The sequence below is a fragment of the Clytia hemisphaerica genome, unplaced genomic scaffold (genome assembly GCF_902728285.1).
Source record: "Clytia hemisphaerica strain Z4C2 unplaced genomic scaffold, Clytia hemisphaerica genome assembly, whole genome shotgun sequence".
NCBI lineage: Eukaryota > Metazoa > Cnidaria > Hydrozoa > Leptothecata > Clytiidae > Clytia > Clytia hemisphaerica.
This window is the reverse complement of record NW_027104432.1, coordinates 427,023-441,718: the sequence shown is the minus strand read 5'-3', so window position 1 is coordinate 441,718 and position 14,696 is coordinate 427,023. Positions and strand designations below refer to the sequence as shown.

At 34.7% G+C, this 14,696-nt stretch overlaps 1 protein-coding gene across 1 annotated transcript; it reads left to right on the top strand.

Moving 5' to 3' along the window:
* Positions 1-3,181: 3,181 nt before the first annotated feature.
* On the top strand, positions 3,182-14,474 carry LOC136820589 (hemicentin-2-like). Its single transcript, XM_067076781.1, has 10 exons — positions 3,182-3,293; positions 9,423-9,487; positions 9,615-9,680; positions 9,866-10,062; positions 10,275-10,355; positions 11,105-11,315; positions 11,542-11,898; positions 12,076-12,537; positions 12,826-13,011; positions 13,137-14,474. Exons 2-10 carry the CDS (start codon positions 9,424-9,426, stop codon positions 13,505-13,507), a joined length of 1,995 nt encoding a protein of 664 aa, XP_066932882.1. The 5' UTR covers positions 3,182-3,293; position 9,423; the 3' UTR covers positions 13,508-14,474.
* The last annotated feature ends 222 nt before the right edge of the window (positions 14,475-14,696 follow it).

Below are 14,696 nucleotides of genomic sequence, written 5' to 3'. Positions count from 1 at the left end.
TTCTAAAGGCTGTAGGGTAGGTTTAAAGGCCTAACCAAGCAAAATGACTCACTGCGTTTGGCTTGGCAGGGTAAACGCGGAAATTTAAAGCCAATTTTAGGGGTTGATACTTGTTCTAAAGGCTGTGGGGTGGGTTTAAAGGCCTAACCAAGCAAAATGACTCACCGCGTTTGGCTTGGCAGGGTAAACGCGGAAATTTAAAGCCAATTTTAGGGGTTGATACTTGTTCTAAAGGCTGTGGGATGGGTTTAAAGGCCTAACCAAGCAAAATGACTCACTGCGTTTGGCTTGGCAGGGTAAACGCGGAAATTTAAAGCCAATTTTAGGGGTTGATACTTGTTCTAAAGGCTGTGGGATGGGTTTAAAGGCCTAACCAAGCAAAATGACTCACCGCGTTTGGCTTGGCAGGGTAAACGCGGAAATTTAAAGCCAATTTTAGGGGTTGATACTTGTTCTAAAGGCTGTGGGGTGGGTTTAAAGGCCTAACCAAGCAAAATGACTCACCGCTTTTGGCTTGGCAGGGTAAACGCGGAAGTCAAAATTTAGAAATATTAGCTTGAGTTTTGTAAAGCTGACGATGATTTTGCCTCTGTTATCGTTGTTATGATATAGATAAAAGGCTTTAGAAGAGTAGAACAACAGAGACTTTTGTCGAAGTTTTGACGTTGTTAGCAAGGTATTCCCAAAACAGTGTTTCCCCAACTCCGAAAAATACCTTTCCGGCATATACTAATAATGTATCCTGTAGGTTTCTGTTTTTTTTAAGATTTGTCACTGTTGCGATTCCGTCTGGTTGCTGGTTTCTTCATTAATCAGCATTGCTTTAAAAAGTTATTTGCTGGTACGGCTACTAGAAATAAGATAGCCAGATGTAATCTTAAAAATCGATCTTAAGACTTACGCTTAGTTTCTGTCATGTGTTAGAATAATTTTGATTTCTAAAACTATGCAATTTCTACATGGTTAAAATTGCGTCAATGTGAGAAATAAGTGAGAATATGTGAGACATTCCATTACATTTTATTCCGCAGAATTGGATCCTGGGTTAAATTTTGGCTGGATCTTCTTCTAACTAGATTTTTGTTTTGCACTTTGCAAAGATTAAAAAAATGGTTTCAATTATTTGAAATACGTTTTTCCAGCATTCTCTTATATATTACAGACGTGTACATTTTCTTTACTAAAACGTGATTTCTGTTTTTATAAAAACGATTCTTTTCCAGCAATTGCTGATTTTCTTTTTAAATTTTAGGTGCTGATTTAACTGGTTTTTCAATTGAAACTATGATAGCCGGCATTTGCTGGTGTATTTAGTGACAAGCATTAACTTGTTGATTGAAAACATTACATCAATTATGTCATGATTATAAAGAGAGTATAACCACAAGGTCGTAGATTTACCACATGGTTTCTAATCAACTTCCTTGTAATACTAAATCAATGATGGTTTCTTTTAACAAGAAAAGAAAGAAGGAAATAATGATGAAATCACGTTTAAGTTATCGTTTAAAAAAAGGTACAGCTTTTTTCTCACTTGGCGCTGATATGAAATAATTTAAATATTTGAAATTGAAACCTCCAGTAAATCTACAAAACAGCTGATCGGACGGTACCAGCCTTCTAGAATTTTTGCTCAACTTCAAACTTTGCGAGGTAGAAAATTTACCAAAAAAGCCGTCGAAATCAATAGGTTAGAGAAAATATCTAGATATTTAGTTTTCCCTTTGTCCAATCATTTATTTTGTAGTAGGCTACTATTATTTAGTTAATTTATTAGTATTCAAGGCTACTAAATTTTTATCATTGTTTCCCATCCAATTTTCTGTCTACTAATTAAACCGACAGACTAAATCAAAATCAAAAGGTTTTCACATGTTTTTCGCTTTCTTCATCAAGCGTTATTTTTATGTCTAGATCAATGGCATGCTGTACTGCTCCAGCTACTATTTTTAATTCATTTCTGCATCCATTCTAGCGTTTACTGTTTTCTCTACCAATTGATTTGAACATCCAGTCGATTTAACTTTAAAACTCAATCAATTGTTTTTGTAATTAGACAAAATCATACCCATAACTGAGGCCCCCCAGCGGCACCCCTAATCACGCCATCACGCAAAAATATTTTCTCCATCACGCATCACGAAAATCGCTAAAATTTGTCATCACGCAAAAAATAGCGAAAAATAGCCCAAATCACGCATCACGCCTCAAATTTTTTCCCTATCACGCATCACGCCAAATTCTTGATCACGCCATCACGACAAAAGAAATCTCTAATCACGCCATAACGCAAGAAAAAAGTCCCAATCACGCCATGACGCAAACCGCTGGAGGGGGCCTCATAACTTCTAACATTTAGAGTCAAATTTAGGATCTACTTTGTCGTTTACATCGCACCTCTATTTATTTTTGACGGTATTTGATTACTTGACGGTGTGACGGTATCTGATCACCGTTTTCATAGCACAAAACGTTTTTCTCTATTCTCAAGAAATCAAAGTATCTTGAAATGGACCTACTTTGTGAAAATTTTAACGGCATGAATAGATAAAAGTTAATTGACGTTAGAAAATATAAAATGCAGAATCATTGCTTTCTCAATGCTTTTATTTACGCAGAAGATAAATACACGTTTTTTTTTTATAAGGAACCTTAACTTTGCTCTGAGCCTGGAGTTCCTTATTTTTACAGAGAATTTCAGTCTCAAAGTTCCTTATCGAGTTCCTTACTATATAGGAAATTTTGAACTTTTTGCCCCTTGAAAGATCGAAATTTGGTCAAATAAGTCCCAATAAGATACATTATTTTCAAATCCACTTATTCTCAGCCTGAGCAGTTCCTTAACAATTCCTTATTTTTTGAACCATTTTCAGCCTCGAGTTCCTTATAAACGTGTTCCTTATAAAAAAAAAACGTGTATCTATCTCCATGCGTTTTCTCTAATGATATGTTATTCATTTCATTTTGACATACTTCTAGGAAAATCACTTTTTTAAGAACAATCCGTTATAATTATCCAAATTATAACACCAATTATATTTTAACAGCACGAAGCGAAACTAATTCTTTATTGCCACGTTTTAATATATTTTCTTTCTCCACGTTTTTTTTGGCATATCCACCCTCTATTGTTTCTGAGTTTCTAACCATGGGTATAAAAGGAATGATGTTTCAATTGAAAATATCATCAAACAACAAACAGTTGATTTGAAGAGTGAAAACAGAACATAAAATAATCATTTGGCTGTTTTTATAAATCAAAAACAAAGAAGAGAATTTTAACAGAATTTCAGGTAACTAATTTAAAAAGTTTTATTTTCAATAAAAGGTGTCTACTGAAAATCTTGTATCGAATCATGCAATTAACACAAAACAAAAGCAATAATATTCTATAAAACTTTAATTTACTGTGGTGTTAAAGATAAGAGTTAAGTATTGAGAGAATTTATTAATGAGAAATTTTGATTTAGTGGAAATATATTAGGGAGTGGTCAGAAAGTATCTACTAGGGGGGGTGGAGGATTCTAGGGGGGGGTTCCAAAACTTTTTCGAGGGTTTAGGGGGGGGTTCCAAATCTTTTGGGCAACTCAAGAGAAAATGTAGGAAGTCTAATTTCATAGTTTTACGTTTCAAGATTTCAAAAATTTTTCGGCCTGACGGCCGACAACTCACAATTTATTTTATTTGATATATGTACATGTCATACTAACATTATTTGGGCATTATCGCCTTGCCCTTTCGGTTTGTAGCATTGAGCTAAATGAGGGAAGTAGATTAGTGGCTTTCACAGCTCATCAGAGTGGTTTGAAAAAGTACTTTTTAGAAAGAAATTTGTCAAAACAAAGTGTCTTTTAGCTAAAATGGTGGTGAAAAACATCGACATTTTCTCCCGTCGGCGCAAACCATGGTTGTGCCTCCTTCGTCTCTACTATTATCTTTTAAATTATATACACAGAGCTTTGACAGACCCTGGAAAACCTGAAAATATAGGTTTATAGGGAAATTTCAAACTCAGAGAATTTTATTTTTCAGACTCCTTTTAACAACAGAATAGCTTGTATTTTAGGGTCTCGAGTACCTGATCTTCAAAATTTTCTCCCTTCGGGGCCAACCATGGTGGCCCCTCAGGATATTTTGAGTAATTGAGTAATGCCTCTGTAATGTAGGGAGATTATGTATCAGGGAAAATAAGCCGTGATTTTCTCCCAAAACTTTTGGAAACTCAGAGAAAATAACTCGTTGATTCTTATTCTAACCCTGGGAGGGGAAGAAAGGACCTTATTCGCAGCAATCTAAAATCTTACAAAAATAGAGATTTTCAATTTTGTCAGTGGGTCCAATTGACCCTAAAGTGACTCTAAATGGGTCCAGGGCACTCAGTTGTGACTCTCAAGTCTAACCCTGACCCTAACTGGTAGTGACCCAATAAGCGACAAATACGTCACTAAAGAACGTCACAATACGTCACTGAAAAACGTCACATCTAACGTCACATCTAAAAAATGGATATGGCCGTCCACAACCCTGACCGAAAAAGTGAGTCCACCCCTCCGCAAAATTTTTTTCCGTAAGCGACCCAAGCCCTCATTTAGCGGTCCAAGCCCTCTTTTTAGAATTCTCTGATTGCGCCAGCGGCCCAAGCCCTACTTTAGCGGTCGTAGCCCTCCGAAAAGTATTCTGCGGCTCAAAATAGCGGCCCAAGCCCTCAAACAACGGTCCAAGCCCTCGGAAACTTAGTCACTTTTTTATTCTGGGTGATAATCAGCGGTTCAAGACCTGAATATTTCTGACAACGAATTTCCTAAACCAAATTGGCCGGACAACAAGAAATGTGATTTTTTTGTGCGCGAAATTATTATGACTTTAACGGCCCAAGGCCTTAAAGCATTATATTTAGACTTATCATTTCATGTACTTTTCACGGTGAAAGTGAAAGAGAGTGTGATTTTAGACAAAATGCATATAAAGCGAGTGAGTGAGTAAAAATTACGAGTGTTTGGAGATTTTAACTTGGAGTTTTTTTTGTTGAATGAGTAATATTTGTAATGTTGATTTCTTTCTTTCTTCTCAAGATTTAAAAAGTCTTTTTAAATTCAAAATGGACGAACATGCACGTGGAAGGGTAGAATTAATTTTAGATTACTTCAAAGAAGCTAAAATCCTTATTCAGGATGGAAAGGAAGAGGATGGACAAAGTCCGAGCATAGTGTTCGAATGTGATGTCAAAAATCAAGAGGATAATGACAACTTTTTGGATTTTTATATGAATGAGACGAATGAAATCATGAAAATAAAAGTAAAAAAAACACCAGGTCAGAAGAGCATTTATGCAATCAAATCAATTTACCGATGCCATTTTGATACAAGATATGAGAATACCAGAGACGCTGAATCTATTTTGAGGAAGGACCCATCAAAACGATTCAAGAATACAATGTGTCCTTTTCAAATTTCATTCAAAGTAATCAAATGCCCCTCTCATTCGAATGCCTCTTGTCAACTCACTATGACTTGCGAGCATAACCACCCAGTGAATTCCTTAGAAGCACTAAGCTTTAAAAGAATTTCGGAGGAAATTCTGATCGAAAGTTCAGAACCTTTTTGAAAAGGGTAATACACCATCCCAAGCATATCAGGAATTTCTCAGAACTCTCAAGCTACATTGTGAAGACCAAATCAAATTTCATTTGAGTAAAGCTGACAGATCAAAATGCCCACGACGAAGAGACTTTAATTCACTTTATATAAAGTTTTGCAAAGAAAAATTTGGTGGAAAGAATGGAGCTGATATGTTTGAGAAGCTTGAAGAAAGAATTAATCAGTTTGAAGAAAACATGGAAGGGATAAAAGTCGCAAACCAGCTTTACAACGAGGACGAAAATTCGGCATTGATTTTGGCTATTTTGACACCTTTGATGATAAGAGTCCACAGAATGGTAAAGACAACTCTATTACATTACATTTTAATATTACATTTTTTGGATTTTAAGACATGGATTTCCGAGTGCGGATGAAATGAAAGTTAATTTCCCAGTGGGGCTTAAATTACAGGGTTTTTCCGGGTATTTTCCCAGTGGGGACCAAATTTTTGCCAAATTTTCCAGTGGGGCTGGGGTCCTAGTGGGTCTGTGAAGCAGGGGTATAATAATTGATTATTCACAAGAGCAGCCACCGGCTAGGAAGTATGAAATACTTGTTCTTGAGGTCCTTTTTTCCTGGAAAAAACGAGCTGTTTTGTATCCTGGACTCTCCTGGATTATATCATTTGCTCTGGGAAAAAATGAGACTCCTGTATATCTGTTCTCTTGAAATATTATGCTCCTGGAAAAATATAACAGCTATTTTCTAAGAAAGTTATAATGTTCCTAGAAAACTTACTACAATACTGGCAATAATATTTGGGAAAAAAGGGAAATTTTCCCACGAAATCTGAAATCTGAAAACCAAAAATAATTTGCAAGCCCTCTAAATTAGATTGGAATGGTAGAGTTTTAACTCTGAGCTTGAACATTAGACTTAACACCTAGGACCTTAGGATCTGAGGATCCAAAAGTCCAAGAATGGTCCAACAGGGCTCAGAATATAGCCAATGGGTAAATGGGTATGCGGGTTGACTACATAGGTCTTCCCCAAGGATGACTTCCTTCTGGAAGTCTGGCGCCCTTGCCCTGCAGAGCCAATCTTCAAAAGTTCAGTCAGATTAACAGTGTGCCCTTTTTTTCCATCAAGTTTACGTCAACACTTGCCTTTCTTCTTTCTGCTATATTAATTCTTAGATAAAACAAATATATATTTTTTTCATCCAAGACGATGTTAATCACTTTAGTGTTGAAAATCGCTGTATTTTTATGACATTTATTGAATAGTTATTTACCATCATACGCTTGTATTTCAAATACCATCATTGATCATCTTACAGCGATGTTAATCACTTCAGTGTTGAAAATCGTCCACAGTAGTATATTTATCTAACAATTATTTATAAGAATCATAGAGGCAATGTTAATCACTTTGGTGTTGAAATTGTCAGTACGCTCCTCATTTGACTAAGACTTTGACTGTGAATAGTAACCGTATTTTTCAACCTGTACATACAAACTTATTTTTTAACTATATAACTGCGAATTCACTTTTTATCACGCAAATACTGTATTTTATCAGTTTTTACATTAATTTCGTTCCACAAAAACAGAAGGATTACTGTAAAACCTGGAGAAAACCATTAAATCTCACTTTGTTGCAGGTAAAGTGAATAGTGGTAGAAGCATTTAACAAGAAAACGTTAGTATGGTTCTCCTATCTGTCCGTTTGGCCTCCAGGCTAAGGGATTTTGCCCAAGTTAGTTGGGTACTGCACACTCTGCATAGGTTGGCTTCTTGCAGTGTTTTATTTTTGCCTCATGGGGTGGTTGACCTCTTTAGACAGTATTTACTGTCATTCTCCCTATGATGTATCCAGTGGCGCGGAGCATTAGAAACATTTAGCTATCGAAAGAAATACCATGAATAACTCTTTAAACAGCACCAGGGTTAAAGCCCCTGCTCTTAAAACAGCACCAGGGTTAAAGCCCCTGCTTTCTCAGTTTCAAACTTAAACCTTGTTTCCCGCGAAACCAATGAACCGTCTTCTCCAAACTCACCAGAGAGAGTTGACGGTGATAGGATTGAGTCTGTAACAAAACCTAAAACACAAAGACTACTAGTTTGCAAACATCCAGCCATTTTAGCACTTCAACGTGCGCTCTCTATCTCTTGTTAGTAGAAAACAAGAGCTTCTTTCGTGTTTTTCCAAATTCCAAATCGATGTGCTCAGTATTCAAGAGCATAGATTTCTACACAAAGACATTGAATTCCTCCACTCAAATCTTGGTGAAAACAAGCTTGTAACCGCCTCAGCATGGAAAAATTCCCAGGGAACAACAATCGGGGGTATTGGTATGCTACTCTCTTCTAGAGCAGCAGAAAATCTTTTATCTCTCCGTAAAATTTCAAATCGAATTATTGTTGCCGAATTTAATAGCAACCCTAAAACAACCTTTGTAGCTTGTTACAGTCCAACAAATGTCTCTGAACAGGTTGATGTCGATAGTTTCTATTCCATTCTTTCTCAAACTATCCTTTCTATTCCTGCGCATAACTTTCTTATATTAGCTGGCGACTTTAATGCCCAGTTAGGGAATGATAATGTAAGATTTTCATACCATAAATCGACAAATAGAAATGGTAATAAACTCTTTGATTTTATGTTACAACATCAGCTTGTTGCTACTCTTTCAGTTGAACTGATTACTGATTACAAGTAAGAGTTTTGAAAACCCAAATTCAAAATCCTATCAAAGAAATCAAGAAATAAACTTACAAAAACATCCATATTTTTTTCGCTTCTTCAGAGATTTCACTTCAGAGCATACTGACATTCCAAGTGGTCGGAATAATTGTGTTAATAGAAACTTTGTTTACTTTTCTCATTAATTATTATAAACATTATAACAAAAAAGCGAAGAAAAAAAAAACACGTGACTCGTGTGCGTATAAAGGCCTATAAATTCGAAGGCTTTAGTGTGAAAGCCAATTCTGTTGTTCTTTCGGCATATTTTTCTGCTTTCCAACCTTTTCAGGTCTTGGACCGCCGATTATCACCAAGAATAAAAAAGTGACTAAGTTTCCGAGGGCTTGGACCGTTGTTTGAGGGCTTGGACCGCTATTTTGAGCCGCAGAATACTTTTCGGAGGGCTACGACCGCTAAAGTAGGGCTTGGGCCGCTGGCGCAATCAGAGAATTCTAAAAAGAGGGCTTGGACCGCTAAATGAGGGCTTGGGTCGCTTACGGAAAAAAATTTTGCCACCCCTCCCTGGTTATTTGACTTGGTTCTAGTCTAGCCATTAAATATCCACTACCGGTTGAAAATTACGCATGCGCAGTATTATGAAATAGAATTGCGAGAAAGGTCCTTACTGCCTGTGCTGGACTATTCCTATAGGAGATCTACCATTTTGATTGACGTTGACACCACGGGTTTTTTTCTTTTGTTTACTTCAGAGAAATTCCGTCGTAACCATGGAAATCGACGGAATAAATCCCGTGGTGTAAACGTCAATCAAAATGGTAGATCTCCTAAAGGACTATACTCAACTTTACAGGGCTAAACTATCTCCCTTACCTAATTTTGACATAAAAACTGTCATACAAACAAATAATAATCTTTGTACCGCATCTGTATGAATTCTTTTTTTGCGTAAAAATTTTTCTAGTAGGGGGGGGGTGTGAAAAATATTGGGCCTTATGAGGGGGGGGGTTCGAAATTTTTTTCCAGGCTAGGGGAGGGGGTGCGAAAGTATTTTGGGATTTATCAAAATATCCTCCACTCCCCCCTAGTAGATACTTTCTGACCACTCCCTTAATCATATTTTCTAACCTTTTTAGCATGAAGTTACACCTTTTATCATTGGTTTTGGTATTTGGTTGTTTATTACAAGTTGAATCACAAAGTAAGAATTTACAAAAAATTCATTATCTAGTCCAAGTAATGTTTATATATCTACTCAACAGGAATTTAGTTTTACATAAAAAAAATCAATACAAGAATTCATACATTTGCATTTTTTTCTCTTCTAGGTGTGAGCGACTATGCAGCCCTTGACACGTTCATACGAGATGCACTTTCTGGCCTCGCAAAGTCAGGTGACTCTTTCATTCATCTGTTTTAAAGGTTTTTTTATACTCTCTTGAATAAGTTTTCATATATAAAACAAATTCATATTGAATTTAATTATTAATCTTTGAAATTAAGAAAACCTTTATCAACAGTTGATTAATGGAAGCTTGGATTTCACATCAATATAACATTTTTCAAATAAATATTTCAGAAAGCAAATTTAAAGAAATATCTGCCGTTGTCCAAGGTGCTATTGATTTCGTCAGTTCAATTAGTCCACGACGAAAAACCGATCAACAACGAGGAGAGGAAATTATTCAACTCTTGAAAGATGTCAGTGTAGATCGTGGAAATAAACAGGTTCTCAAAAATTTGCTTGGTCGAATTTTTGGATCAGTTTGGAAAACGGTATGTTGTTATTTTTATCATATTCCTCTTAAACAATTATATTCGAAAAATTGACGAGAAACATTCTTACAAATATATTAACAAGTCGTATAAGTAAATATATTTACAGAATAGGTAAATTTAAATATTTCTAATTTACTACAGCCTGTCATAAGATATAATTTGATCTTTAAACTTAATAAAATAAATTCGATAATAAATTTTACTTTTAGAGCACAGCAGCAGAAAGAGCAGCATTTGCAGCACAAATCAAAAATTTCATCGCTAATCCACCAACTTCAGCTCCACCATCGGTAAGTCTATCAAAACATTTTGATATTTTAACCAATTAAACAACAAGAATTGGCAAAAAGAAATTAGAAGTTTAATTAATCTGAATACAGCTACGATAACTGTAATTGAGATTATTATACTATATATTTTCAAGTATATTTTTAAGAAATCAAGTATTATAAAATTCTAGAACTTTAAAGTAAAGATGCGAAAAAAAAATATTTTCTTCTTGTCCTCACTTCAAGTATATTCCAGTAGTTTTTCCAGTATGACTGGCCACACTGCAACTTGTAAAACACAAATCTTTCTAGAGAAGGTATTGGTTTTCAACTTTTGTCCTTGTTGCGTTAAGTTGGTGAAAATGATTTCTCGCTCTGTTTGAATGTTTTTGATTTTTAGTTTGACACGCGTTTTCTGAATTTTAATTAGCTTTTTCAGATTAATATGACAGTGCTGTAGCAACTGGGGGGGCAAGGGGGGGCTATGCCCCCCCAATAATTCTTTCAAAAATGGTAATTTTGCAAAATGCAAAGTTTTTCTTTTTTAATTTGTCATAATTGTCACAATTGAGTGCATTTTCAAGCAATCTAGAGCTCAAATTTTCAAAATTTTCCCCCTCGGGCCAAACCATGGTTGGCCCTCGCGGTGTCACTAAACTTCAGCCCCCTCAATATGAAAATGCTTCCTACGGCACTGATATGTAAGGAGTAAAAGAAGAGGGATATAGAAAAAAAAGTTTATTTTATATATTTTGTATTTTTCGTTATAGAAAAGAAAACGACGAATGACAAACGAATTGTTTGACGAAGTTTCTAAACGATTGTATTTATTAGACGGGGGTGCTACTCTAGTATTTACCATCGATTCTACTACTTCAATGTATTTGGATATTGGTATAGCAAAAAATATTGCAACCCAAATCTTGGATCTGGATAGAGAAAATTCAGTTGATTATATGTTGGCTGACATCAACGACCCAGGTATGCAGTATTCTGGAGTCCTTGCAGTTACCTTTAAAAAGCCATCGGTTAAAGTTTTGTGTATGATCCTTTAGAAGAACTCTCTTTTACCCCTCTTTTCAATAAACATCTCTCCCAATTTTCAAAAGCTTTTGTACTATATAATAAATAGCATGCCAATCGAAACTTGGTTAATTAAAAAGTTGAATAATTGTTTAAAAGAAAATTCCATTTCTTGCTCTTTTAGCTGGATTAATCAGTGACACTATTGTCCGACCGCCTACAGAAGAAGGCCTTATGCAGTTTAGAGATGATATAGGAAACATCAACCTAAAAGGTGGTGGTACTGATTGTCCAGAGCTGTCATTCACTGGAATGTTAAAAGCATTCGATTTTTTCCCTAATTTCGGAAGTAGTATGTTTGTATTCACTGATGCAAGTCCAAAAGATGGAACAGATGCCAATATCGCGACACTCATCAATGCAGCACAAGGATTAGATACGAAAATTTCTTTTTTCACTGTATCAAACATAAGATGTACAATTGGTGGAAGTATACCATCGGATTATTCTAAATTTGAAGAAGTAGCTGCAGCAACTGGAGGTAAAATATTATTAAATCCATTTAGTGAAAGAAAATTACTTCTTATCATGGAGATCGAATTATCTAATATAAATCAAATTGAACTGTTAACAATCTCTTATTTAAATAAGAATAAATAATATTCTTATAAAAACTTTATACCTAGAAGAATTAGCTACAATTCCTCTTTTACTTTAGGTTTTGTATTTCCACTCGTTGATGGACCTTTACCACCAGGTAAACGTAAAAGACGGAGTGCAGGAGCTTCAGACCGCTTACCGTTCATAACATCAGAGTTGGCAGCCCATACAACCATATACCAAGCAGATGGAAACAGCATATTTGGTAAACGAATCTTTTTTAATGTTGATGATGAAATCAAAAACTTAACCATCAAAGTTCAGACTGATGCAAATCATGAACAAATCCGTGTGTTTAACGAAAGATTTCAACAAATCACAACAAGAGATATTTTGGGAAATGTTGTGTTGTATCAATTTGATAATCCATCCAGTGGAACTTACTTCATATTGGTCCCAAGAGCGGCTGGTTCTTTTCGTTATACTGTATCAGCTGCTTTCAAAAATCCAATTGCAGTTAACACAAAATATTTCATGAATGATGGACCTGTTGCAAGGCCAATTTCTCACCCAGTACAAGGTAATTATCATATTTTCAGTAATCTGAAGTGCTATCTATACCATTTTTAAAGATATCCAATAAAGGTTTCTTGAATATAGCTCTGAAATTAATGACTTGTTGGTCACATGAAAAATCCTAACAGGAATAAACAAAAAAAATGGCTCTTTTGGAGTAAATTCAAAATTTCATAATGTGTGTAAAGCCTAATTTATGAATATTAGTTCATTAATACATACATACTTATTTTACAATCAAGATAATATACAATATTACATTTTAATCTGACTGCTCATTAATCTTACATAGGCATTCAAAACAAGATATTGATCAGTGTCACAGGATACGATCGTGTAACAAGACATACCTTAACTGCAAATATCATGTATAAAAATGGAACAAAAAAAGCTATTACTTTGTCACCAGACAATGGAAGTGGCGCTTTTGAAGGAAGTTTGATACCACCTAATTCCGAATACAAAATTCAAATACAAGGTATTTTTTTATTTTATATCATTCTGACAAAAGTGAGAATTCCTCTATAAAGAGTTGTACCAGGAAGCTTCTAAAACTCTGACTTAAACGAAGTTAATTTGTTACAACCACATCATATTTTATAGGGAAAACAATTGGCGGAAAACCATTTACAAGATTAACGTCAAACTTTGAACAAGGAAAGCCAATCGCCTTTGTCACAATATACGCCGGTGAAGACAGCTCAACTCTTTACAACACGAAAACAACTGTATTTTTGATTGCCTACAAATCGCCAGGATCACCTTTTGAAGGAACAGCAGAAACCAGGTTCAAAACATCCAAAATCAATGATGGTGATTCTGCTAACCTTAAATTGTCTTCAACAAGAAATTTTGTAAGGCTGTTTTACACTTCGCCAATAGTTGCCGTTACCAACCACACAGCAGATGAGATCACAATTCGAGATAATGTCAGCAAAGATATTTTACACCGAATCCCAATTTTACTTCATTAGTTTAAAAATATCAATTGTTTTATTTAAGGGCTCTGACCATAGTCAAAAATTGATTTTGGTATTTGAACATAAAAGTTATATTTCAGGTTCCTTAATACTTTTAACAAAGTATTGCCTTTATAAATTGCTTTTTAATCGACTCCCTCAAGAGTAATTAAGAATTTAATTGCAAAAATGACGTTATGAACTTTAAAAAGATGTTAATAATATGTTGCATCACCCTCTTTTACAAAAGGTGCTTAGTTTTAATGGGCAATTAACTTTTTTTGTTTCAAAATTTCTTTACACTGTCCGCAAAGAATTGAACTATTTTAAATTTTGCGTAAAATTTTTCTAAAAAGATGTGTCAAAAGTTATGACTGTTTTTTTAAGCAAAATCCAGATTAAAAATTGATGAAAAACCACTATTTTGAAGATTTCGAGACAAAGAAGCATTTACAAAAATTTTCCGCAAAAAATTTTATTGTTCGGTAAAAGATACACCATCTACTGCGAAAAAATTTTCAAAATGTTTTTTCTTCGCCAAAACTAAGCCCTTCAAAGTTGAAATACTCTTCCTCGCAAAAGTCTTCATTTTCTTCCTCATCAAATTTTTTCAATGCAATTTTTGAATTTTCAGATTCAGGAATGGTTTGTCTAACAAAAAATGTATAACATGCCATAGTTTTGTTGGTTACATCAGTCAGAAAACACCACTATGGTCAGAGCCCTTAATCAAATACTATACTCTTTATTCTCAGCTTTTGTGGCATTAGTATAATTATATTTCTATGGTAAAATCTTTAGAAAGAAATAGCTCATAAAGAAAAGTTGTTTGTAATTTTACTTTTTCTAAATAAAAAAACGTTAATCTTTATATTACCAGGGACAAAGTTAATCTACAATTTATTTCTATCATTATTAATCAAATAAACTATTACCAAAATTTAATCAATTATGAACCTTTTTCGTTATTATCATGTTTAATGGGGGGGGGGGCGTACGGGGTTTCTGATTTCCGAAATTCCGAGCATTTTTGACCTGATTTCCGATATTCCGCAAAAATATTTCACTAATTCCGATACCGAATTTTTTTCTGTAGATAATTTTCACTTAAAGAAAAACTTGAATAAAAAAGGAAGAAACTGTGGGAAAAGAATATTTTTGCCACATACAGTACAACTATTACACCCCGCGGACACCGCATGCT